The following is a 27644-nucleotide window of genomic DNA, read 5'->3' as shown; positions in this document are numbered from 1 at the left end:
ACTACCAAATTGGTCTTTATTTGCCTTAGCTTTTTTTTTTCTTACAAAAGTCTTAAATATAGGTTAATATGTAAACACTGTGCACACACTGAGGGTTTGATCCTGGCTTGTTGAAATCTATGGCAAATTTCCCATTAACTGCAGTAGTGCAAGGTCAAGCTCCAAGTTATGTCGGTACGTACAAGCCTAAGTCATCGAGGAAGCCATGGATTCAGGAAAGCAAAAGCTCAGGTGTCCGTTTCAAAACCAGTTGCTGGAGGAATCAGACTTTGCGCTGAAAATGTTCCTGCACATGTTGGAGTTTTCTTGGTGGAAAGGGTACTCATTACCTTCCAACAGTTCTGCTTTCCCCCTCCTTGCAGTGTACCGTCTCCCAGACGGCAGACTTTCGTACTTGGTCACGTGACGCCTGTAAAGACACAACGTGGTGGTCCAGCATTAGCACATTTATGCAAAATCTGTACCCTGTAGGTGAGGCTAGAAATAAGCACTTCACGTACAGATGAGATTACACTTCCACAATGTGTAGGTATAAGCAGAAAATGTTTTGAAATCTTCAGAATAACAGATATTGTTTTCTTAGGATTTCCTGGAGATCCCCGAGTTCTCTAATTCCTCTCAGGCTCACCATCTTTTGGATCAGAAAAGCCTAAATAGACATCTGGCTCTGCAAATGTTATCACCTTTAGGATTTAGCAAATAGGGATTAGGAGGGCACAGTAAACCCGGCTGCTGACATGGCTTTGCAATTACTACTCTTTGGCTACTGGAAAGCATCTTTTTTACCTTATTGCACAGTTGTTTAGCTTTCAGGAAAGTTGGTGCCTTAATAAAGTGTGATAGAACATGACAGTTGCAATAACTTAACACACCAGGTACTTTTGTTGACACTAGTAAATAGCAGGTGATGAAGAAAACTTTCAACTTCAGCTGGTTTATGGCTATGCACTTCTTCTCTCAACAGTGTAATGGAGAACTACTGCTGGCAAAGTTTCAGGTCACCATCAGAACTGATCATGCGCAAGGGCAACGGTGTCCTGCCACTTCAGTTAGTTTACTTGCAAAATCAAATCAGGAAATTGGACTAAAGTGCAGATTTGGAGCAAGTTATGATCTTCAAAAAGGTCCTTTCTGAAACTCAGGGCTGCGGGACAGGGAAGAATGGGTTAGCAGAGAGATTGGTGTGTGTAACCTGTGCTGCACCTATTGTGTTAGGCTGAAATTTGACCTCTTGTTAATCTCTCATGGCTGTGAACACCAGAAGTTTGAGATTCAGCAGCTGGCTGGAGTGACCCCGCTTAAATTGTGTGCTTTTATGTCTTACTTGAATGGAGACCCGACTCTGTCCATCTGCATACAGACTAAAAATGGGTACTGCGAAAACTGCACCGTGGAGATGAAGTCTAATGTTGTTTCTACTTCCAAAGTGTTTTCCACACCGGTTTTCACAAAGAAGGAATCCACTTCAGTGTTACCAGTCATATACACGGCTACCCTGCAAATACATTCAGATACTACAATTAATTCAGAGCACACTAAGAAAGAGGAAATTAAATTGCAAACAGTCCTACCAACCATACATAAAAGCTGCCCTCAAAAAAAAAAAAAGTCTGTTCTTCAGGTAAAGGTGTATAATTCAGATGATACCAGTGGGAACTGGTATTACCCAGGTGGAAAGGAGAAAGAGAAGTACAAATGTTCTCCCATGTACGTAACTCTTATTTAATTTTATCTCATTTGCAAGGTCTTTTATTTTAAAAATTATTCTCATTGGGACGACCTGGGCCCAAAAGCCTGAGCTCTCTATAGCTACAGTGCGCGCTGGGAGTATCTCACCGGTTCTTGACGTTGGTTTTGGATTCCCTGTACCAGAGGCTGAACTCCATCCCTCCTGAGATGTCGATGGCCAGACCTCCCAGGAACTCCACGCTAGCCCTCGGCCCAGACTGCAGCTGCATCTCCTAGAGCCATCAGAAATCACAGGTAACCCCCCATTACTGACTGCAGACATCAGTGGTTTCCTTATTCCCTTTTGTACTGCGATCACGACACTTGTCATTTTGCAGGAACAAAAAGGAATCGGGGACTTTTCTGAAAGGGTGGACAAAACATCCCTGATGTACATCACTCCCTAGAAAATGGGATGAGGCTAAAGTGAGGCACCTTGCATCCTTCCCCTCTCCATTATGTGCCAGCTGAAGTAATTTCTACAAGGAGTAACACTGCAAGGAATAGCATGGCCCCTGTCTCCAGGAGCTACCATGCAAGCCTCAAGGCGACTCTGCTGGCAGTACAGCTGAGTCAGATGGGAACTCCTCATGGGAGCTCCAGCAGTGGTGCAGTGCAGTGTGGCTTCTTCAGCACACCCAAATCCCACACAGGCAGCCCTGTACTGGCTGTAAAGATGCAAAGTGCTGCAAGCAGCTGTGTTCTGCACACCCCATGCAGCAGGATTTAAAACCTCAGTGGCTGGGTGGCCAAACCCATAAGCACCTTAATTGTCACTGTGAATTTGCATTTAATGCATTTTCCATCAACCATCAAGCATGCCATTGGTTTCTTGGAATCTTTATGTCTGAACTGGAAATGCATCACGTGGAGTCCATTTTGGAAGTGATAATATAACTCAGGGTCATGGCAGCTCATTGATTTTAAGTTTTGACACACAGCCAAGATTTTAAGGTTCGTTCAGCTTGGCAATCTAACTCACTTCATATAGTTGTCCTGCTTCCCTAAGAACTAGTGGATTAATTCACTGTTTTAAAAGAACCATTGATTTGGGAAAAGTTTATTTTGATGATGTCCCTCACATACAGGACACTTCCTCCTCTCTCCCATCTGGTTTTCTCCCTCCCCCATGTTTCTGTGCCTGTGGTATTCACCACACCTGTAATGCTGCAGGCATTTGTAGGACCTGTGAATACTCAATTTCCTCCCCCTTTTTGATGTCCAGGAACCTTAAAAGTCTCTCCTTTCTTCTCAGATATTCAGTAGCCCGGTAGTTCCAGCTAACACTGTCCCAAGATTTAAGAAAGAAGCAAGCAGAGACAGTCATGCTTCCTAATGCCTAGAGCAGGTAGCAACATTTGGGGAAGTTTTTATTCAGAGCATTAAAGTTTTCCTGCCATAATCGAGGACTTGGATAACTATGGTGGCTGTATATGGCTACTTCAGCTTTTAGGGTAAATAAACAATCTCTGAAATGATCTCCTTGGCAAAACCAACTTGGCAGTCAGTTGCTGCTGAAGCAGGCTTGAGATTTAATGTAAGAATGCAGTGGGCTGGCTGTGGCTTATAAATCTGGTATACCCCCAGCCAGTGTGGTCATATTGTGCTATGGTTTCTTATTTTCACCCAAGCGAAAATCACAGGTTGGAATTGTAGCCTTCCTGAAACCAAAGGGTGTTTTTCTACTGATTGCAATGGGGCAATACTTTGTCAGTTTGTTTAGGTGTGGAGATAAAGCTTGTTTTACTTCATTTTACTTTGCTTTTAATTGAGACTGAATTGGTGGGTAGCTGTTAATGAGTGAGGAGGTAACAGTATACATTCTGGCCGAGACACATATACACAATCAGAGGACCAGATATTTTTAGATGCATTGTCAAATTGCACCGAATAGTATTAGAGTAGGTGTGGTTTGTAATGCCTGCACAGTTTAAGGCTTTAAAGACTACCTGGAATTAAGTCAGGTTTGTCACTGAAACCAGCAGAGAAACTAAGGAGTACTTGTCTTGTATTTTACTAGCTCATCTATTTCCTTATTTAGAGCTCAGTCCTGTCCTTCATCTCATGAGTGAATCCAATCCAGACTGATGGGAGGTGTAAATCACAGGGACCTAGACTCCTTATAGGAGCAGTACTTTCTTTTCCCTTCCTATTTTAAGCTTTGCATGACATTTGCAGTGGAAAATGTGATCCAAAAGGTGAGAATCAGTAATTTGTTACTGTTTAAAATGCTAAAACATAGTCGGTTTCAATAAAAAATAAGTTTCTTTATGTACTGCACTGTCAGTGCTACTGTAATGCAATGCAGACAGCTTCAACAGGCACTTCTTTAGGAACTGGCTATCTTCCACTGGAGTCTGGCTTTCAAGTAGTTTCTCTGACCTATTAATACAGTATTTAATTTCTCTATGCTTCTGGCAGGTGTGTTGCCTAGGAAAAATATTAACACTACTGAACTTTAATGCAGGTGACTTAGGAGTCTAAAAAAACAGTTTTATGAGAGCTGTTGATTTTATAGTACTCAGCTATCAAGACGCTATGTTAGTTATGGCTCTGTTGCACTGTTTTTCCTCGGTTCCAGTGTTATGCCTTTTACACTCCCATTCTGACAGTGTTTTCTGGTACAGTTGTAATCACAGTTCAAGAACTTGACAGATGAAAGCATTTCTAATTAAGTTAACTGGGTTACGTGGAAGTGCCCAAACTGTGTTGATGTTGCTGCTGACCTGGAACATAGCTGTAAAACTTTTCTTAGAAAGATGTGCTGTGTTTAAAATGCAGCTCAGCCTGAAGCTGTGCTTAACAGTGCTTTCAACAATTTTTGCCTTTGTGGGGGCTAGAGGTAAGAACAAATGCCTTTTTGGTTGTGAACACCCAGTTTTGGTTTCCAAAGAGCTTAGGCAGCAACTGTGCTAGTGGCAACCCAAGAGGGAAAGCAGAGTGGTATCCTATCTGATCATGCTTCTGCTCAGGCCTCCAGAGAGTCAGTGACTGACCAAAAATGTTACACCCTGGTAGTTAAAAATGGCATGCAGTCCCAGCCCTGACATGTGCCAGACTTTTGAGAGGTTCTCCAAAGACGAGGAGTGCAGAATCTGCTGGCTGGCAAAGTTCTCAGAGCGCCCAGCCAGCTGATTCAGCCAGGGTATGTATGGAGCCTGGTGCACACACAGCAGTTGGGAATATTTAGTTCTGTAAACGCCATGCTCATGCTCAGGACTGGACACGATTATCTTTCTCACCTCTGCAGTCTGTTTGGTAAATAGGTCACGGTAAAGTTAGGACATCGTAAAGTTTTTGCCCAGAATCTGTGTGTGAACTGTAAAGCATTATTGGAATGAGCTTTAGTTCGACAATTTGTGCACTACATGGGAAGCCCGCTAGACTTATAATAAAAGGGCTGAGCTGGGTTCAGGATGGGGACAGCTGTCATGTGCAGGGGGAGTTTCTGTCTAATTTTGATCAGAGTTGATTTTCTCATCATCTGCTTTTGGCATTTTATTTTGCCCAGAATTAAAGGGAGAAAGTAAAAAGTAAAGTTTTAGCATCCAGATGTTTCATGAGCTGAGTGCTGCTGTTAGATCTACAAATTCTAACAAGATCTCTGCTTGGGAAGAAGGAAAATACAAAACCAAATGGTGGCCCTGCACTTTTAGAGAGATGTCTAATAATACATTACATAGCCACTTATATTTGTATACAAGTCTATATTTAAGCATGAAATTAACAGACTGTTTGGGGTGACAGTTGCATTAAAACTTTTAATCCCAATTTTAATTCTGGTTTTGCCTAGCAATAAGCACTTGAAATTTAGATGTCTTAGCATTGTTCTTTGAAGGTTAATTATCTGGAAAAGTTTGAGTACCAGTGATTCATTCATTCAGTTATTACATAATTGGATTTACAGTCCCTGGACAACTTCTGAAGAGGAAAGCTTAGGTGGTCACATGGGACAATACTGTATTATTATAAACTATGAGAGGGGAGGCCATAGCTGATAGCAATATGAGTTTTCTACAGGAAACTCAGTTGGATTTGCTTTCATTCAGTGTACTGTGTTTTATAGAATGATATATGTGTACTCACCTTTGTTCTACACTGCTTTTCATGTGATTTCATTCTGGTTTTTAGTACCTGTGACTTTTCTATTGCTTCCATAGTGAAAGAAGCTTATGTACCATTGATCATGTTTATCAGCAACAGAGGGAGAGCAAATAAGATCTCCTACAATAACGATGTGGGGGAGGGAGCATCTGTGCTTAGGAGGCAGAAAAAGCAGTGTGCTATTAGTACCTGTGAGTTATCTGTCAGGAGGATAAGTCCTTTCACCACATTCATGGGATCTCCAGTTGCTGAGAGCATTTTAGACATTAAATCACCATACCCTTGGAAAAATGTAACTGGCCTGAGCTGGACATCAAACAGGATGGCTGACATGCCAGCAAAGGAGTCCAGGTTTTCCTCGCCTTCATCAGGAGTTGCAGCTATTATGGACTCCAGACCTTGAGCTTCAATCACCACCTAAGAAGCAAGAGTGATGCAGAGTCAATGAAAAAACTCTGCCTGACCCAGGCTGTTAACAACCCTACACATTTGCTTAGTGTCTAAGAGCCTAACTCTAGTTTATGAAGTTCTAGATGAAAAAGTATGGCTAACACTTAAGGGAACTAAGTAGAGCAGCTAGAAAAATAGAAAATAAAATAATCTCACAGCATGTTTTTTTCCTTTAGATGCATGCAGAATTTGCCTACATGCAGCTCACAATCCCGAGCCTATTTTTCTTACAAATTTTTCTTTATCCCTGTGACTATTTTCCACAGACATTTAGGAAGAAAACTCAAAGATGTTCCACTGCGCATTTTTTTGAGAATTATAATATTGAAGGTAGTTGCCAACATAAAGGCTAAAACAGAGGCATCTAATTTAAATCTCTTTGATTCATACATTTGGTCTACTCTTTTTATTTCCATTGTGTGTTATACCCAAAACACAGGATTGGATTTTACAAACTCGCAAAGCTTTTACTGATGACATCAGATAAACAGTATGGGCTTTAACCATAGCCAGAACTTTATATATGATACAGAACAATACAGTTGTCTTTTGATTGGGGCAAACACATGCCTCATTGGCTCTTGGGGGTTTCTTTTTCCCTCCTGTTACTGGCTTCTTCTCTGCCCAGTTCAGCAAACATTATGGTCTTAAGCATTAGCTGAATTGATTACAAAATTATAAGAAGAAGTCCACATGCTGGCTTAGTTTTTATGTACAGTGCAGCAGTTACCTGGCTGGCATGAAGTTCAGTGTTTCTATCAAAAATACGGATGTTGACGTTACTTCTCCTTAAAATGCCAGAGCCTGAATAGAGGATGTCAAGGCTGTACGTGGATGATACATCAGGACCACCTTAATTAAAAAAGAAAGAAGGTACCTGTGACTAAACTAGTGGATTAATCAAATATTTGGGAATACAAACAGGGTTAAAAGGTGGTTTTGTGGTGACATACGTGTAATATAGCCAGAGTAGGCAGAGGAAGAGCCCATCTTGGAGAAGCGATCATAGTTATGAGCACGCATGTCCTTCAGAACTTGCCGAACCATTTTGCTGTGGTAATTCAAAACAAACAAACAGAAACACAGAGACACAAAAACATTATGGTACCAAATGTATTACTGTTCTGTAGAAAAAAAGTTGAGAGAGGGTGAATTTCCCAGTAGGAAAGAGGATCTTCAAAACCCTCACGTTTTCCCCGCTAAAAATCTGCTTTAACTCAGAGTCTCTTTTACAATTTCAGCTACTCCTTGCAGTCTTAGGTAGAAAGGCAAGCTTGAAAATGAATGACACTGAGAAGAGATATTTTGGTTTTCATTCTAGTGATGTGATGTTTAAAAATTTCCTGTTTCAGTCATTTTTAAAATATAAAAGCAAGGGTCTCACTCAGACAATTAAGACCAACAGATGACATTTCTTGCAGTAATGCAAGTTAGATGCCTAATTCTTATTTGTACCTCTGAAAATGTAACTGGCTATTAAATTAATGTTGTTGAAATACAGAGATTTATTCTGAAATATCAATACTTAAAAGTTATACAAAAATCAGGCATCCTTTTTACTCTCCTTAAATATTACAGTAGTAATTCATGAGAACTTGTGTGTTCTTTGGGTATCTGCAAAGGAGTAAGGACAAGTTGTATTTATTTATACTGAACGTAATGTACCTTGAAGGCATTTCAAACTGAATTATATCTTGGATCATGGAGAGCATGTACTTGTTCATTTCCAGTGGCAGTTCACCAATGGAGAGCAGGATGTTTTTCACTTCCATGTAGGATGGGTTACTGTTTAAGATGATAGCAGCTGCAGTGGTTCGCACTGTCTTTTCATGGACTTTACGATTCTGGTGGTATATCCTATTCATTGTTGCCTTCACCTGGTCAGGAAACAGATTATTCAGTGCTTACACAGATGACTGGGCAAAGTACAGACTGGAATCTTGTTTATATCATCAGCTTAAGCTAGCTCCATAGCTAAGGCTAATACACAAGGATATATTTTCAGCACCCTGTTTTTCATGGTCCTTTTGGAATGTATGAGACATGTATAGCTCAGTGACCACATGGGCAAGTGGGGCATCTGTTATGTTCCCTCAGCCACAGTCCAAATACAGCCTTCCACACTGATTTTCACAGTGAGGTTGTGAATAAGCAGGAGCACCAAGATCAAAATACTGTGTCAGTGATAAGATCAAGAGATTTCCTTGACTGCTGAGGAAAGATGTATTTTAAAAAAAAATAATCACCTTGCAATTTTAATTTTCTAGACAGTGCCTATGGTGGCCTCACATCCTTGAGAAGGTTGTGACACATCTTTGTTACAGGTAAATCCATGGAGAGCCTTGTAGCCCCAGTGACAGAACGGCCTCCAGCATGTTCCTTGCAGAGTAGCACTCTGACAACCTCAGTAACAGCTGCCAGCAGTAGGTATGAAATGGGATGCAGGGTAATGCAGCAGAGGCAGGACCTCATGTTCTGCTATTTTGTATGCCTTTTCTTACTCTTGGAAGCTGCAAGGTAAGATGCAGCTAATTTAGCCTTCTCTTACTTCATGTGTACTCCCTGGCTATGTGAAAGCACAAGAAAGAACAGGGGTTATGCAGGTGCCTGTGTGTTCCTAATGTCTCCTGTACATGGCAGAGAAGACAGTGCTCTTACAAAGGGAGCCCAGTTTTCCCTGCAGACTCCCTGCCACCTTCAGTGGCAGCGTGTGACTCTAGAGCCAAAGGCTGACCACCAATGACAGACTGGGAGCCGCAATTTGGTAAGCAGGAATGTGCAGAGATTTCTGGCCAGAACCAAAGTGTGTATAATAACTTCCCAGAGGGAATAAAACATACCTGGGGCATCTTTAAAAAGAGTGGAACTGACTAACGAACTCTGTTAATTTATACATTACGTTTAATAATGTCTCTTACATGTCTTTTCTTGGGCAGCGTTTTTTCTTACCTCTTTGGTGAGAAAAGAAGGATCATATCTCTGTAAGGCAGTGGCAGCCATGTTGCTGAGGGACCCTTCCTCTGACTCAGCGTACTTCAGCAGCAGTGGAATTGCTTCAGGAAGGAGAGCGTTCTTCAGTGCCAGCAGGTACATCCTCACATTGTCATCTTTCTTAGCCTTCTCCAATCTGTTTAGAATCAGCCTTTTGGCTTCCACAACAGCCTAAGGAAAATCAACAGCATGTTTAAGTGGTGATCACGAACTCACCTTTCTTCCTTGCAGAAGTAGGAGGGGCAGGGCTGGGTTCTCACGTGTTTTTGTTTCAAACTATTGTTGCACAGGGTTAGCAAAAGTGTCATTTGTAACCTGTATGTCAATGGCTTCCTTCAAGCATTACCAAAGTGGCTATAGCCACAGTGACACTGCTGCATAGATTTATCATTTGCTAGCTGCCCCTGCCCTGATTGAGGGACTTCACAGGTCTTACTTATGAGGCCGACACATACCCACAAAAAAGACAAGGGAAGCATTCCTTAGTGCTTCATAACATAATGCTGAAGAGTGCCTGACAATTAGCAGGGGGAGGAGAAAGGGAATCCTGAGGGCCATTCAGGTGCTCTGTGTCTTTTCAGCAGTGTGCTACAAATGTGAAGAGCACAGATCCAGCAGGCTACAGTGCCCTGTCTGATCTACCTCACCCTCTATCACCAGCGTCTACTCAGTACATAGTAAAGGTGATAGCCTTCCTTCTGGGTTATTCTATGCATATTTGAGGCAGAGGATACTTGAACCAATGGATTTTCTTCACAGAGCTGAAATAACCTATGGTGACTCCAAATATTAAATAGATCCTGGGTCCTCTAGTGTTTCTCTGAGGACATGCAAAGCTTTTGGACAATGGAGCACAAGTTCTGCTTTTGCTGACAGACTAGGCAGTGAGAAGAAGTTCTGTCAAACAAGGTCAAATTGGGAGAAATCCACAGAAATGGGAAAAGACTAGACTAAAGCCTAAAGATGACAAAGTAGATGTCATTATTAAAAAAAAAAATCTCTATCAAACAGAGGCTCTAATGGGCTTATTTTAAACAAGGGGGGGAATATGCTGCCTGTGTCTCTCATGTTCTCCCAGTAATATCAGCAAGGGTCATTCACATGTGTTGCAGTCCAGAATTTGGCCAGCAATGAACAGCAAATACTTACTGGAAGCTTGCAGCCTTCTCTGTCGCACAGTTTTCTGATGAGCGCTCCCATGACAATGACAAGAGTTTCTCTGATTTCTTCATTCGCGATATCACCCTTGAATGTAGCCTGTGATGCAAAAGCAGTGCTATTAGTCTGTCTAAATCTGATGAAGCACAGTCTGGAGGAGGCTGAATGCCCTCCCTAATTTCCTGTGAACATTAGTGCAATGCAAAAGTAGTGATGACCACAATGGCCTGGGATCAGGCAAAGCAGAGCACTGCTCTATCATTTCACATAAAAACTGACTGCCATTTTTCCCTTAAGTTACATCTCAAATAGTAGATTGTCTTTGAAGCTATGTTTAAAAAAACAGTAAATGGTCATAGGACTTTGATAAAGCTTTTCATCCTCAAATTGTTGTGCTAACACTCAGAATTACGTTTGTTTTCCAAGTAGTAGTTTTGGTAACATTTTACAAATTAAATAGATATTCTGTCTCGACCTATGATTTTTGGTTGTTTCCAGGCTCTATGCTACTGACACACTTAAAAGAAACTGTGGAAGCTATAAAGAAAGGAAAATTGGAAACAGCAAAAGTCATTTCTTCTTCCCTTCCCCCTTGAGAGGGATGAGGCTCAAGAGTATGAACTCTGTTGTATTTGTTTTGTCCTTTGACTTACAGTTAAAGATTTCAGGAGCGTCTCACTGGGGTGAGAAGCAAATCCACAGGCATACAGGAATCGCTCCTGCAGAGTAGAAATGCTTGCATCCTTAAAGTCAAGAAACTCCAGTAGAGCCTCTAGCGATGCTGGTGTCTGAGCAAAGGTTACGGCATCCACTATCTGCGGACTACAAAGAAGTGGAAATGAGCATATCATTGTAATGAGCTAGAAAATACAGAAAAGACTTTGGTGCATATAGGAAGAAAGAAGCTAATGTGCTGAAAGATCTCTTCACTGCAGGTAAGAGACAGAATTTTTTACTCTTATTGGAGGGAACTGAATTCTTCCACCTCAAAATGGTAGGTGAAATCTAGGAATTATTCATATCCATGTATAATAATACTTGAATTTATGCAAATGTGGGAGCAAAAAAGACTTAAAAACCCAGAACTATCCACAGTGTCTTGATATTTACAGGACAAGATTGTAAATTTACTTCTACATATGCAATGGCAAGTAGACAACAGGCTTCTAAGCTACCTGAGTTACTCTCAGGTTTATCTCTATTGTTAACAACTGTTATAATTTGTTTGAAAGACATTTCCAACTCCCAAGTTCAAGTGTGCATACTGTTCACATCCAAACTCTAATATTAGGATAGTATCCAGGGATGAACCACCCCCTTCTTTGCTGTATTTCCTTTTGAAGGAAACAAATGGGCAAGTCAAGAACAAGTTATAGAGTGTTTCAGAGTAAGCAGTCAGGATGATGAGAAAAGGGTTAAACTTGCTGCTTGTAGGACCTTTGTGAAACTCAGTTGCAGACTTAGCAATCCCACAGATAAGCAGAAGGCCAGAGCACATTCTTTGAAGATAAATGGTATCCCCCAATTGAACAGAAACCCCTTTGTCTGTTCTACGAACCCTATCTAGGAATGTCCAGGGATGAAATATAGGTATCCTGTGTTTATGTAGCCAAAGATGTTTAGAGAAATAGTGCTGCTAATGCCCAATTAGCAGAATAAGTGACAAAATACATCTGCTTCTGCAAGAAAGGTGAAAAGTTGACAGTGATGAAGACAATAAGCCTTCATCCTGAAGACTATAAGCCTTCCTCCCCACAACCCCCCAAAGACCACCAGAGGGTCGTAGGGCGCATGCCCAGATAGGAGGTGTTGTATGCTAGTGATTTTTGGAGGAATCCCTGCTTCGTATTAATGAGTTCTCAGATGTCTCATGACTATGTATGAATAGGTAGCATATAAACAATCACTTTGTAATGGGAAAATTGGAGTCCTCCCAAGGAATGATCCTGGGGACTCCCTGCGCGTAATAAAGAATACCTGCTTTCTAAAACTCAAAGAGGAGTCTTAGAGAGTGAACTTATTTTCCAGCTTTTCGTGGAATCAATGAGAACCTTTGGGTAAGCTACAAAGCATGTTTGCCTTGCATTGTAGATACAGTCTTGGTAGCTGAACAGCGTGATGCATATATATATTATACTACAAAAACACATCTTAAAAGAAAAAATCCTTTTCCTGTAGTACTGAATATTGGTTTTACATTGCTAGTACATCACCAGTTGAACTGAATCTGTTTGTATGCCATTTGCATTTCTACAGTTTTAAGTAAGAAACATTTTGAAAGCTTGTTCATGATGACTTACAGAAGTTCTTTATTTTCACTTCTAATAATCTGCAGTATCTCCTCTTTCGTAGCTTTTCTGATGTTCTGAATGAAGGACAAAAAGCTTCTTGCTGCTTCAACTTTGGAAAGTTTTTCAGGATACATATGTTCTCTGATGCTCTGCCAGTGTTCAGAAAGCTGCAAAATAATTCACATTATGTCAAATCTCTTAGATTGTGATTTCAGTTCTCAAAATCAGATTTACTAAATGCAGATATATGGGCCAGCTATTGCTCAAATTAGCTAAAATCCAATTGACCGCTGATCCTTCAGTTAAGTATTATTTAATTTATATCCCAGCACAAATATATTTGAAACTTTTCTATAGCTGTCTCTCTTTCAACACTTCAGTATTTTCCTGATATTGTACATTGCTTTAAATGCAATCTATTTTGGAACAAAACATGATTATTTATTCTGTAACTGGAAAAAAGTAAGTTCTCTTGTCTTGCAAATTTACTGTGCTTTCTGGTGAATACAGTGTTCTGTATTCACAGAAATACAGCCTTCTGTTCCTATTTTCTCCCAAGTCAGTTTTTTAATGTAGGAGATGCACAATTCACAAATTAATCATATTTTCATAGAAGATGATGGTAATTTTGTAAGCGGTTTGTGTGAAACAGGAGTAAATGTCCCATAATTATGTCCCATTTCTTATTCATAAACCTGCATAAGATTTGTGGTTATTGTACAAAATGATAGGTAAGATGGGATTAGAACAGGTATGGGCTTCTTCATATGTTGTTGCTGTATTTATTCCCCACACCACATTTTTTACCTGAATGAGCCAACAAGGTATCAAACCACCTATATTTGTCATCCTAGATACACTCTCATAAGAAACTGGTGTAGGTATTTTTGCCTTTTCCCTCTCATTTGCCTTTGCCTCTGTTATCTCAAATTATCAAGAACATTCCTTGGTGAAAATTCAGCTGTTCTTTGTAGCAGAGTTTACTGCAGTATTCCCAAGACCAAAATAACACTATCATGTATTTGACCTTCACTAAATACTTCCCCTTTTCATGGGTTTTTATTAGGCAATAATACTTGAACCTGCTGGCAAATAGAAGTATCATTCAGTGGTACAGAGTGCAACTTCCATCAACTGTAACAAATAATTAGGCAACAATGATTGAGACATAGGATATTTCCTGAGGATTAATGACCAGCTGGGAGGAGCTTGTGTTCTGAAGCACAGATGGATTTGTTAACCTGAACTGGTGATTAGTGCTTAGCACCAAGGTCAGTGTGGTTATTATAAGCTGAAATTGGATAAACATATGGGTCACTTTCTATTCCCACTGTTGAAGTTGCACACAGCCCAGCAAAACCCCTCTAACCTCATTAATTCTGTATTTCTCCTGTGCAGAGCCCAGCTGTGGGGACTGCTCTTAGTCAGCTTAGCCCATACTCTAGAGACAAGCAAGGTGGGAGATGTGAGCTGGAGCCATATCAAGTAAAGGAGAGTGGAGACCAAGTCTTCCTCTTTGTGGGGGTTGCCGTAACAATTCAACTACTACAAGGAGCAGCTGCCATCTCCTGCAGTGACCATGACTTAAAAAAACAGCATTCACAGTTGACTTTTGCAAGGGGCCTCATTCTCCTGATGTGTCAGGCAGTTTGGATTGAATACCCCAAGGACTCAGGCACAGATGCATGCACTTCCACATGGCAATGCAGCTGAGCTTGGACACGAATCTCTGTCTCTGTGACAGAGAGATTGGTCCAGAGGTCTTGTGGGCACTCAGAGAATTCAAGTCAAACCAAGAGGTCCTAAACTGAGCAGGAGCTGGTTTTGAATGTCAGTGTCTGACAGCTGCTTTACCAACCTACAAAGATTGGCTACACAAGGCAGAACAAACCCACCTCAGTTTCAGAACGGGCAAGAATCTGTTCCTGTAGGAACCGTGAGCATTAAAAAAAACTAAGAACCATGAGGTGTTCTGAAAAGAGCATGCTTTTTGATGTCTAAGCACAGAAATCTAGGCGTAAATTTAATTGTAATTGTTGGCCATAACCTCACAGTAGATAGTGGTGCTATCTGTGAAGTGGGGATAGCAATGGTTATTTTACCAAATTCATAAAAATAGATAAGACTTGTTATAATTTGAAAAGAGTTTTGAAAATGTAAAACTGTAGGGCATACCATGTCAGCATGGCATTAATGTAGACTATGATATATAAGTACCAAATGTTATGTTGCTGCTTTGGATACAGTGTTCTGTTTATAGACCCCATCTTTTCATAGTAGTTACTGTAAAATACAGTGAGAAAGCAGGACTTCATTCTCATCGTGCCATTAGGTTTATAATGACATATCTCAGTCTCCAGGCAGTGCTCTGGAATTATACCCTATGTTTGTTATCTTGGTCTGGAAATTATCTCTATTATGACAAATTCAGTTCCAAGTGACAAACTGGTCAGCACAAACATCAATGGGCAGGGAAAAAGTACCTGTCCCTGCACTTTTTAAGACCCCTTGATGTTCCCAGGTCAGAACTGCTTCAGCACACATGCAGCATCATTTCTATTTCATTTGCCCCAACATAACTTTTTATCTTCTCTGTGGCTTAACAAGCATTAGACAAGATAAATTATTACAGTGCAATGCTACTTCCAAATAACTAGCACAAGTTCCAATACAGTAAGGTATTTGTGCTCATAAGGAATCTCTCTGGAGGTTTAAAATTATGTGTGCTGAATAGAAGCCTTATCTTGCTTATCAAAAACTGACAGAGAACAATAACCTTTAATGTTCCCATTCACTGCTAAATTTGTTCCACCATGGTAATAGCATGAAAACTGTTTGCTAACAATCACTGTAGCAGTTTATATTAGTTTATGATGAATAGCACCAGTAAAACAAAAAAATGAGGCATTTACCATATCTTAGTAGTCTTTAGATATCTTATATATTTAAAAAAGTAATTTTTTTCCAAGGGAAAAATGAGAATAGTATTGCTTCCCAAGAATACTGAAGTCCCATTTTATACTTGTAAAATATCTATAAAGTCTTTTAAAGAAAAGCCTTTCTTCAGGGTCAGGCAGTAAGAGGAGGTGAGATATATCACTAACAGATGTTTAGCCTGCCTAAGGAATGGCTGACTACCTTTAATATCCTGGAGCAGTTCAGCTCCTCCATGATAGAACTGGTTATAAACACTGGCCAACCACCTTAAAAGTTATTTCTTACTCCTTTACCTAGAGGAAATAAGCTCCTGCCAACTCAAGGTTGACAAAGATGAGATAAAACAAAAGGGTGTTGCTTTCTCCAATGGTCTTGAGAAATACTGCACTCAATCTTTGAAAGAGAGCAAAAAGGTTGGTGCTTTCAGAGGTAGATCTTAAAACACCCTTGTATGGTGGACCACCCTTGCATCACTACCGTGCTCTCTGCTCTGGGGTGTATTTTAATTGCTACCTTAGACCTCTCCTAGTGGAGATCTTCTGCTTGGACAGGAACTTCAGTTGCACTTGCTCTGCTCAGCTAGCCCACCTGACGTCCAACAAGCCCGTGTTTACTTACCGAAGGACACTTTTTGCATTCGGATTTGGCTGGCTCTGCTACTAGTGGCACAGCAATGTAACTGGAGTCCAAGGTCTTTATAACACTGGCAACTTGCTTCCCAGCAATCAGGCCACGGCCAGCTTGGACTGACTTCAGCTCCAGTCTCTGTCTGTGTATCCATACAGTGAAGATATCATGAGAGCTCAACCGTTAGAGTAGAAATGCAGAAATCAAAGCAAGAGGAAAGAAAAAAACCCTCCACAGACCAAAAATACAGAATACAGACTTATTGAAGTCTTATTTGAAAACGTGCAGAACATGGCAAGTCTATGGCATTCGGACCATGGCAAGAACATGGCTTTTTAACGTAACAGAAGTATCTGACACCAGCAGAATTACTGCTAGAGGTATGCGGCATAAAATATCTAAATAATAGACTTTCCAAAGTATGGATTTATAGCACCTTGTAAAGAGCCTTCAGTAACTGTATACATTCTGAAATGTTTCATATATTTGCTCATAAGAAGATGTGGAAAGCAAGATTTTGAATTTTTAAAATATTGTAATACTAAGGAGATGCCTGAATAATTTCTTTTGTATCAGTTTCTCCAGACTTTCAGTGTTTTAGACTCGAGAGTCTAACACAGATCCAGGTTTCACTGTTGTTTTCTTTCTGTACATCATATTTTGTTTTATATACTTCTGAACTTTCACATACTAGAAATGGAGATCCATTGGAAGTATTTCTTAAGAAATGAGAGTACACAGAAATGGAACAGCTACAGCAGTAATGTGTTGCTTAAAATGTTTTGGCCAATTCCAGCTTTTTCCATTTAATTTCTTATGAATGTCATTATTTATTATTTGCAGTATGGTAGATATCTTAATCAAAGTGGGACTAAGTACCATACAGATACAAAAGAGACCTAAATCCTTACCTGGAGAGTTTAGAGCCTTAAATCTTGATGCTATAAGACGTACACATATAACCTGACTTGAACCACTAGTCCTGCTACTATCAATGACAGTCAAATTGCCCAACTTACTTTGAAACTATTTTGGCACCTGTTTGTCGTCGGGAATTCAGAAACAAAACATAATTTTCTTCTGCCTTAATGGATTTAATGAAACTGTCTTCCAGCACATAAATTGTGGCAGATGTGGCTTTTGTACTGACATCTAAAATCTATAAATAATGAAAAAATCAAGCAGAAAAAAGACTGATCAATAAACAACAGAATAGGAAAAGAGGCAGGAAATCAGGGCAATGAAACAGAAGGAGGAAAGCACATGTGGATTGACAACACCTCAAGCTAAGCCTACAGACCAGGATCTTTCAGTTTCTCAGTAATTCCTTCTGCAACAAGAAGTCACCCACTTCTGTGCCATGTGTTTCAAATTCAATGCATACCAGTAAAAAAAGATGGGGGAGGATGGGATGAAGTTTTGAGCAGGCCATAACTGAGACAATGCCCAGCACTAAGTTTAGTTAAAAATACATTTTATATAAGATGAGAAGCTTTTCCAGGGAAATATTTTGTAAATGAGAGTGTCATGTTCACACCTGGGAAGCCAAGCCAGCCACATTGCTTGATCTGTTTATAAACAAGATGAAGTCTTTGTGGCAAGTGTGAAAATCAGGAACTCGGTCACAAGTGTTAAGCCAGTTTATTAACAAAGCATGTGCTACTTTCATACTTCTCTGAGCTGAGAAAGGTCCGTTTCTGATGTGGACAATCCCAGTGCCTTCAGCACATGTCCAGCCTGCACTCAGTAGTAACCACTTAGAAAGGCATTTACTAGTAGTGAAGGACCACTAAGAGCCTCAGTTACCTCTACAGCACATCTACATTACATGTGTCCATCATGGAAGCCTTTGACCTTTCAGGCAAACCTGACAGGGCTCCACTCTGGAGTCAGCATCTTGCCCAGCATTTATTCTGTACCCTAAATGCCGTGACTTAGCAGCTGGGAAACAGGTTACAATTGTCACTATAACTGTGACTGTATATAGTGTTTTCCTTCAAAGAAACAGAAGCTTCATATTGATTAAAAATTCAGTACAGCCAGGACAAAAGTGCTGTAAATCTACATAGAAACTAAAATGTATTAAGGATGAGATTAAAAAATTATGAAAATCGGTGTGCTGCACTTAATGTCAGCTGAGCAAGGCAGTTTGCACAAGAGGAGAATCCATTCTCTGTTCTCCCCATGGGTACTACATATGAAATTTCTGTGAGTAATAGAATAGTAATACGCTGATGTCCAATGACAGGACAAGGAGCAATGGGTGCAAGCTGGAACATAGGAGGTTCCATGTGAACATGAGGAAAAACTTTTTTACTGTGAGGGTTACAGAACACTGGAACAGGCTGCCCAGAGAGGTTGTGGAGTCTCCTTCTCTGGAGACATTCAAAACCCATCTGGACGTGTTCCTGTGTGACCTGGTCTAGGTGATCCTGCTCTGGCAGGGGGGTTGGACTGGATGGTCTTTCAAGGTCCCTTCCAACTCCTGAGATTCTGTGATTCTGTGATTCTGTAATACTACAAAAGGTACATGTAGAATTTGCTTTCTGTAGTGCAAGAAAGAGCTTTTGAGAAAATGAGTAGTAGCGATTAAGGATATGTTTTTAAATAGGCAGAACAGATTTTGTTTTGTTAAAGAAATTATACCTGGTTGTGGCTGGTAAATCCTTGTTTTTCGATTTCACAGGAGTCCAAGGCTTTTATTTTAGTCACTTGATCTTGCCGCACATGGTACGTAGTATTGCATTTGCCAGATATGTCCACCTTGGAAAAAAGAGTTAGATTAGGACAATTGCTTGAATTTATCTTTGGGACCATGTAACACCTTCCAGAGATGAACACTCTTCTCCACTGTTGGAATCTTTCACACGAGATGCTGCGCTGTTTGTGTTTATTACTGGTTTTGAAGGTATCAGTGTTTCTATCCAGCTGCTATGGATAGGCCGGGGAACTTTTCATTAGATGACTATGACGGAAAGTAGCAATGTTTGTTTAAACAAAAATAGTTAGGAAACACCTGGCAGTTGGTACTATACTTATGAATTTGAGTTAAACCCCAGCTTTGCTCATGTGGACAAATGTAAAAATATAACAATGTAACACAGGTTCAATGGATGCAGCTAAACCATTGCTAACTTTGTGCGGATACCCATTGATTTAAAATGGCCCAATCCATTGAATTGAGTTTAAGAATCAACTGACTTTAAACATCTGTATAATTTCTTTTATAGTGATTTGGTTTAAGTTGGTATAATACCAAACTCTCCTAAATTGGTAAAAGCATTTTCAATTAAATGGATTTCACCAATTCTTTATGTTAATTGCAGCAACCTGACTTGTGTCACCAAATATTCAGAAGGCTGCCTTTATGTCCCCAACCTCAAATTCAATCAAAGGGTTGATTTCTGTCACACTTCATTCCTTCCAAAGTCAGTGGGAGCCACAGGTCCACCTTTCAGAGCAGACCAGGCTCTACCTGTTCCTCTGCTGATTATTATCTTGCCAGGAGAGCACCATACCTCACGGGATGTACCAGAGTGCAGCTGAAGCTGGAAAAGGCTAGCCAGACCTCTCTTAATATTTTGGGTAAAACCAGGTTCATTTTGATACGAGTAGAAGTTTTTGACCTGTAGGAATAAAAAACAAGTCTATAACAAATTGATTGTGGGGATCCCCTCTAGAAAAACTCCCTTTTTTTTTTCCTGATTGGGAAACTGAATTTGGTCCTGTTGCCCTTATTTAAGCAAACTCCAGAGTCTGCAGGGACTGCCAATAACACCACAAACATGGTTCAGGCTTTAGCTATACTTAAATACAGTTTCAGTGCAGTGAGCATCTTTCCTCCCTGTTAATTTGAGAGAATTTAGAAGGGAAATGGGAAACTTTACTTAATTTCACAAGTAACTCATTTTTCTGCATAATTCTCAAATAATCCCTCCCACACGCACATAGTATCTGCTGCACTTTAATCACAGATTACAAAAACCCAGAATGAATCATAGATAAATCACTGTTAGAATTCTTTAAATGACGTGTCAAACACATCACAACCTTTGCACTTCATGGGCCAACTGCTGTGCTTGAGCCTCTCCTCTGGTAGCAAGACTTTGCACCTCCACTTTGCATTCAAGGTGCTTTAAAAGTGCATTTTTTCAGGAACTATAAGTAAAATCAGTGGGTTATCTCAGGGCAACCCTGGAAAGTGAAATCACTTTGCCAGGGATGACAGTATCGTACCTCAGAGAAATAATAAAAGGAGTGTCCAGACCCTATTACCTGAGAAAAAGCCCAAGTTTTTAATACTACATTTCAGTCTTAGCATGTGAACTGCATAACATACTAGGAGCAGATGTATTTTGACTGTGTTCTTCTGATACCTCTGTCCTCATTTAGGGATGTGTACAGTTGGGAGCCAGTGGTGCCCTGTTTCTTTTTATGTTGTGTAAAACTGATGACAAGGCTGAGTCTGAAAGTTCCTGAGCAGGCCTGATAGCAGCTGCAATTCAGTAGGCTGAGCTGGCAGCCAGGGTATGTGCTCAGTGCCTATTTACAGCAGGAGGTAAAGATCCTGCTGGGATAGGGTGTCACAGCCCTCACTCGGCTCTGCAGAAGAGAAAAGGGAGTGTGACCTTCAACCTTCCTCCCCTCTTACTGCCCCTCTGCCCACGTCCCACCTGTCCACTTGCTCAGGATGTGGAGGACAGAGCGGAACTGTTGGCCTAAACCTGGGGCTCTGAGAGCTACAACTGGACATCATGCTCCTGGGACAGTGCTTCATTGCTCTCAGGGCAAGCTATAAAACCCAGGCTCACACTGAGACACACCTGCTCACTGTCTCTTCTCTTCTGGTTTTTGGAGGCAGTGCCCAGTAGAGGAACAACACTTAAGGCTGTTTCAATATCAAGCTCGTTAACTGGGTACCACTGAAAATGGAGGGGACACTGTGGTAAATAAGCAAGCCAGAGAGGTGGGAAAAACAGTTACGCTAAAGCGTTTGCTAAGGGTTTAAAGTGATTAACGCTGTTCCTCACATACTCAGTATAACCTCCTTAATGACAAAGTCTATCTCCTTTTCTGCCTTCAGACCTTGGATAAAATCCTGGCCTCACTGAAGTCAACAGCACAAATCTTATCCAGCAATTGCGCATGTATCTGCATATGTACACATATATTTGTGGCCAATCTGCTGCTTACTTCAATACTGCATGGTGTTCTCAATGCATGAGAGACTTGGGCTGGAAGGGCCCATCGCACAGGTAAAGTACCGTCTGTTTTAAACTATTGTATTTTGTATAGAAAGATAGGACAAGTGGCATATTAAGATCACTGAGGGGATAGTGAATTGGTAAATTCTTCAAGCTTGTAAGAAAAGTTTTGTCTCAGGTTTCCTCAGGGGTTGGATTTTAAGAGATGGGGTCTTACTTTTCCACGGACTAACTCAAGAACTATGGGTCTCTGTAAAGCTTCCAGATATTCCTTCCCGATGATCTTCTCTGTGCTTCTTCCTTTGAAGATGTTTTTAGCATCTGGACGTTCATTCACAGTTTCAACTTTAACATCTCTTATCTACAAAGTAAAAGCAGAGAAAATGCATGTAGAGAGCAGTCTAGCATTGGCCTGGGGCAGGCTGGATAGACCAAATCACCTAATACATATTTTTATTTCTTAATTTCTGCCACTGATTATTAATATTCCATGGTTACTATGTCTGTGTTTTCTGAAGAAACCAGCACTTAGCACTGGGGAAATAAGTGGCAGAAAAACTCACCATAAAGCTAAGTACCAAACCCGGTTTTATTTAGCAAATGTCATGATCTGTATCTAGAACCGAGGGCTTCAGACAACCTATTGCCCCTCACGTAGGTGCTTGCACACCAGTTGTTTGAAGCTATAGAAGCTGTATGAAGCAATTTCAAAATATAGGAGATATTCTGAAGCTCTGGCTTATGATGATAGATATTGTGAAGTCTTTTTCTATAGGAATCAGCTTATCAAAGAAGCTGGTTTCAGTTGATGAGACTAGAGAATAATAAAAAATTCAGCTCATCTTCTGAAAATTAGTTCTTCAAGACTGGTTAGCAGTTAGATAAATGCAGAAAAGTTTGGGCATGTTTAACGTTGTCCGATGGCATTAATTACCGTGATTTTGACCAACTGGTCATCATCATTGTCGGGGTTTCTCCACAGGAGGTTGACATCCACACCAGAAGAAAACCGGTAGCCTGCACTTTTCTGCAGTGATGCTTTCACTCGATCAACATACACTTCAGCTGAGTAAGCAAATTTATATAGCTTGTCATTATTTAAGCTTGGTCCGGTAGTGTGCCCTGTTTTGGAAAGCAAAAACAAACGTAGTGTTTTAGAATTGACTAACTCAGATAATCCGCCATTTTCTCTAAGAAACACCTTTAGAAAAATTAAAAATTTAATTGCCAACAAAAGATTCCTGGGACTGATCCTGCTACACTTGATTACAGAGGCTATCCCACTGGAGCAGCAGGGATTTTTTTGTGATTCAGCTAACACTAATGTCATATATTGAAGAATGTCCACAAATCCTTTGTTCTAGATCTACACTTAAATAAATGAGACTCAGATTCTTTACTTGGATATATTAGCATTAGAAATTAATCCAAAATTATTTGTAACTCAAAATACTGTAATTAATTTTATAATTTGTGTGCTTAGCAATTTGAAATGCACTGACGTAATTTGTTGGAGCTAACAGAAATTGTTCTCTGCATTTCTTGCATGTTTATTGCGAATCTTTCCATTAAGAGCCTTGCCCACGGGTGACATGAATGTAATGAAGACATTGGGAAAATATATTTTAGACTAATTAGTTACGTCCTTGTTCTTTAAACTAATAATTGTCCCCATAGCTGTGCCTCTGCTGTTAACTGATGTATTTTAAGGCATATAAAAAGCCAAATTCTAGCATAGATGTGACTTGCATAGCTAATTTATGGTGCCATTTCCACCTCCACTAATAACAACTTGGATAGACTGTTCCCTAGGGATGCAGTTACACTCTTGTTAGTGTAAATGAGATCCATAGTATACAAATGGGTTTTATTTTTCCTTTACAAAACTACTTACTACCACGCCCTTTCCTATCCTCTCTTCTCTCACATGCAGCCAAGTAGGGAATGTGTGGCACCAATGTCACAATTCTTTACCCAGTCTCAGGCACAGGAATTAAGACCATTTCCCTAAAATCTGTGCCTAAGGAAAATCAGTTTCTTCTTGAATACCCTTTAAAGATTTTGTCATGAAGAGTATACATAATAACAGTTTTCACTGCTTTCAAGGGCTTCCCTCCTCTGGTGTGGATGGCTACAAAGGTCTCTTTTACACAAGAAAAACTGATGAAGACAGTTTGTAGAGGGAAGGGAAGGGAAGGGAAGGGAAGGGAAGGGAAGGGAAGGGAAGGGAAGGGAAAGAAGGGAAGGGAAGGGAAGGGAAGGGAAGGGAAGGGTAGGGAAGGGAAGGGAAGGGAAGGGAAGGGAAGGGAAGGGAAGGGAAGGGAAGGGAAGGGAAGGGAAGGGAAAGGTGCCTGTACACAAACTGCTGTTACATCCGCAAAGTAAATACACATACAGTGACCGTAGGTGCTATCTGTGAGCAGCATGGCACCAGCCTCTCAGACCTAAATGCTGCACCACTGAATCCAATGGGAATTTCTTCATGGAGTTCAGGAGGTGCAGAGCAGAAACAACTTCACAACAGTGTTAATCTAAGAAAAACATAAGTGCTGCCCTCAGGGAGATGCACCTGAGTCTTATGACAAGTGCAGGGGAAAATAAAGAGGAAAAAGCTATCAAAACATCTCAGAAAAAATCTTAAGCATGCTGTAATGTAATCAGTGTGCTCAAAGTCCCTTGCAGAGAACCAACAGGCTATCTTGATTTATGTCATGTCTCTCAGTGTTTTATTTGACTCTGCTAGATAAATTTCAAATCACTGCACTGAAAAAAAGGAAAACCAAGATCTTTTCTTCTTTCACTCTCAGATTTTAAATCCCAGTGATGTAGGTGAACAGTGTAGTTCCAACACAGCTGTATCGAGTTCTCAAAGAGTCCCAAAAGCCCTTTTTTAAGTTTTGGCTTGCTTCCATCCCCTGTCCACTCAGATGTCATAGCAGTAGGTTAAGGTCAGCTTCAAAGAACCTTTCCCTGAGGAAAACAGCAACCCCACCAAGTTGGGTCTGCAACATGCGTAAATTGGCAAAGCTATGCAGAACTGGACTGATTTACACTTTACGCCAGCTGGAGACGTAACACATCAAGTTTGGTAAGTTTGTTCCTGGGGAACAGGGAACAGCTGTGGCTATTGATTTTTTTTTTTTTTTTTGCAGGGAGGCTGAAGCATTAATGTTGGCACAGGACTCTTCTGGTTTTACATGTCTTGTGTCTGCTTAAGAAAAAAAATCACCAAGAGGCGTACAACCCTTCCTTCAGGTTTACTGAGAATTTTCCAGCCGTTCCCCCAATTCCCCCCACTCCTATCAGCTTTGAAGCTACATTGCCCTTGAGAGCAGAGGGTGCTCAGTGCCTGCCCAGAGGTGGCTGTGCCTTTCAAGGACACCCCTGGTTCCTTGCAGTACCTCGGAGCTGGTTGCTTCCTCATTCAAAATGCCCTTCATTTGCAGCAGAAATGGTCGTGCTAATGATTTAGTATTGGCTGAGATTTTACAAATGCCACCCACTAGGTGCTTTCTAAATGCAGAGGGTGACACAGCCCCATCTAAAGATAAAAGATGGGGGGGAAAGCACATCCAAAAAAAATGATCTGGGTGCTGAGAGACATAGATCTTATTAATTAAGGTGGATGGCTGTGGTTTTGCTCCCTCTCTCTTTTCAGTTAAAAGCACGTTTCACCTATTCTCTTCCTTGTCCCACAGCTCAGCTCATAGATCTTTTTTTTGTTTAGCAGGAATTCCTTCTCTCTTCCTCGCTTTTAGCATTTGCTTGTCCCCAGATACAAAAGAGCTGTTCCCTCCTGAAGGAAACAGATGAGCAAATGAGGCAGCAGCTTCTTCCAAGTGTCATGGAAAAGATGAATAATTGCTAAGTATTTCTGGGAACTAGAAGAATAGCTTTCACTATTTCACACATAGAGAACACCACAAAAGCCAAAGCAGAAGACGCCTTTAGTTGCCAGACTGGTGTCACTGATGGAAAAGATCAGTGACAGCAATGGATCGAAACAAGAGAAGCAGTCTGGGTGAGGCCATATTGAAGGCAGTCCCTAGGAGTCAGCACTTACCCTGGTGGAAATGGGGAAGCCAAGAGAAACAACTGGGTAGCGTGGTCAGTTTGAGAAGCAAGGGGGGTTTTGGTGGCTGAGGGACAGAGACACAGTGTCACTGCCCAGAACCAGTATTTAAAACAGCATAACTAAATTGTTATACCATCTTTCATGAAGAAAACATGGGTACTATTTAAGAATACACATTTCTGATAGAAACTTTTCTTATTAAAAACGCCCTGCCTTTAGAAGCTCTTTCCTTTTTACTCAGCAAAGTACTGGGACCCTTGTTGCCTGTATAGCCATTCCCATTTCAGCTGATGGCAGATGTCCCACTGACTGAGAAGGGAGGAGAGATGGACATAAAGACTGCAATCGGCCATGCTCTCTTGGGGTCAGAAGTGCCTGCTTTCAAAGTGGAGTGCATAACACATAGTTTGACTAGTAATGTTAAGTGTCTGTCATTAGGAGTAACATGCCAAGTCTATAATTAAATCATGATACTGTATAATACAGAAGGTTACACTGCAGGAGTAGAGACAGCTGTCAAGCCCTGTGCCTTTTATTAATACATATGGCATGCACAGCATGTGTGTCTCTAACTACTTGCTGGCTCTACCTTCATAAATTATATTTGCCACAGTTTCTGATACCGGATAGCTTTAAAAAGCAAACCCCATCCGCTTCTTCGAAAACATTTTTCAAGTAGAACTGCAGTAGGAAAGTTCCATGTGTGCCAATCTAGCTGACTTAAAAGAAATCAATATTCCTTCAATATTTCCAAAAGGCAGCATGGCTGGTGGAAAGCTAAAACATCCATCTTAATCCCAGCTCTGTCACTGAGGCACTACCTGGCCTTTGGGACAGTAATTTAGCTCTCAGCTTCCCTGCATAAGAAAGAGATGAGACCTGGCAGAGCTGAAGGGAGGACTAATTAATGAGAAAACGTTTGCTCAATACCCAGGGGATGTAAGGTGACAAGCAGATATTACTTCACATAAAGAAGGTGGGAAGAGCAGACACCATAACTGTGGCACATCAGTATCTAGCCTGAAACGTGACTTGGCAGTCTCATGAAACACAGTCATGGGCAGAGGAACTGCCTGCAAACGTCTTTGCTTTGTAACTCCTGTCCTAAGGTGGTATGGAGGTAGGGAGGAAAGTTGCTGCTCTGTGCTTACACAGATACAGTGTCCTGGATCCCCTGCAGGGAGCAGAAGGAGGTATCCATGAGAGCACCTCTACAGCCTTTTTAACAATCTCACCTAGGATGGTGTGCCCTCCTTGCTCCACATCATGATGAGGACATCCTCATTAAACCAAAAACTAGATGTCAGCTCACGTTTTAAGGTTGCTACTCCTCTAAATGTAATATCAGATTGTACACAAAGGGCCACTAGTGAAGACACCTTTCCTTGCTTCATACACTGGCGCTGCTGAAGCAGGCACTTTCCACATTTCATACCCTTGACCTTTGTCAGGACACCTGAGCAAAGCCGGGTTCCCAAGGCCTCTCCAGGTTTTCATGACTTATTGCAGAGCAAGCTTCTCGTGAAATTAATGGGATTCCTGTCACTGGCTTCAGTGGGAGCTGAGTCAACTGCTCAGAAGCTGAAACCTGGAGAGCCATGAGCACTTCTTGGCCCTGCTCCACCAGAGCACTTCTGTGTGTTTAACTTTTGAGCATGTGAATAGGCCCTTTCAAGTCAGTGCCCCCACAGCATGTCCTGGCTAAGCAAGGTCAAGATCCTCAGTCTCCTGGCTCACACCACTGGCCCTGTGTACCTGAAAACATCGTCTCCTCCATCCCCTCTGCTGACATGAATGCTACAAGCACTCATGCCTTTGTAATTACTAAATGCATCAAGACAGACGAGTAAAGATTATAATTTTTGATCCAAAATAGATCTGCATACACACACTGGTGATGCCTTTGCTGAGCCAAAAGCTGAACCAAGCCTGGTACAGACCTACCTTTAACAGAGGCTGAGTAGGTGGAAATGATGCAAAGGAAGAGCACGGTAAGAAGAATCATGTTGGACTGCCCCAAGCTCCTGGCTGCTGCATGAAGTGTGAGAGCCTCCAAGAAGTGAGCTGCTGAGAGTGGAG

At 41.0% G+C, this 27644-nt stretch overlaps 1 protein-coding gene across 1 annotated transcript; it reads right to left on the bottom strand.

Moving 5' to 3' along the window:
• Positions 1-27644, bottom strand: MTTP (microsomal triglyceride transfer protein). The gene is made up of 18 exons (XM_010184422.1): positions 27510-27644; positions 22425-22612; positions 21708-21851; positions 19805-19912; positions 18933-19049; positions 17306-17445; positions 16278-16428; positions 12732-12889; positions 11085-11253; positions 10423-10530; positions 9232-9444; positions 7948-8159; positions 7236-7333; positions 7013-7134; positions 6022-6249; positions 1837-1961; positions 1325-1495; positions 1-409 (listed from the first exon to the last, which is right to left on the bottom strand). Exons 1-18 carry the CDS (start codon positions 27568-27570, stop codon positions 241-243), a joined length of 2682 nt encoding a protein of 893 aa, XP_010182724.1. The 5' UTR covers positions 27571-27644; the 3' UTR covers positions 1-240.

This window comes from Mesitornis unicolor, unplaced genomic scaffold (genome assembly GCF_000695765.1).
Source record: "Mesitornis unicolor isolate BGI_N332 unplaced genomic scaffold, ASM69576v1 scaffold42195, whole genome shotgun sequence".
In the NCBI taxonomy this organism is placed as follows: Eukaryota; Metazoa; Chordata; class Aves; order Mesitornithiformes; family Mesitornithidae; genus Mesitornis; species Mesitornis unicolor.
Note: the sequence above shows the minus strand (reverse complement) of the source record. Positions and strands in the feature narration are given on the sequence as shown.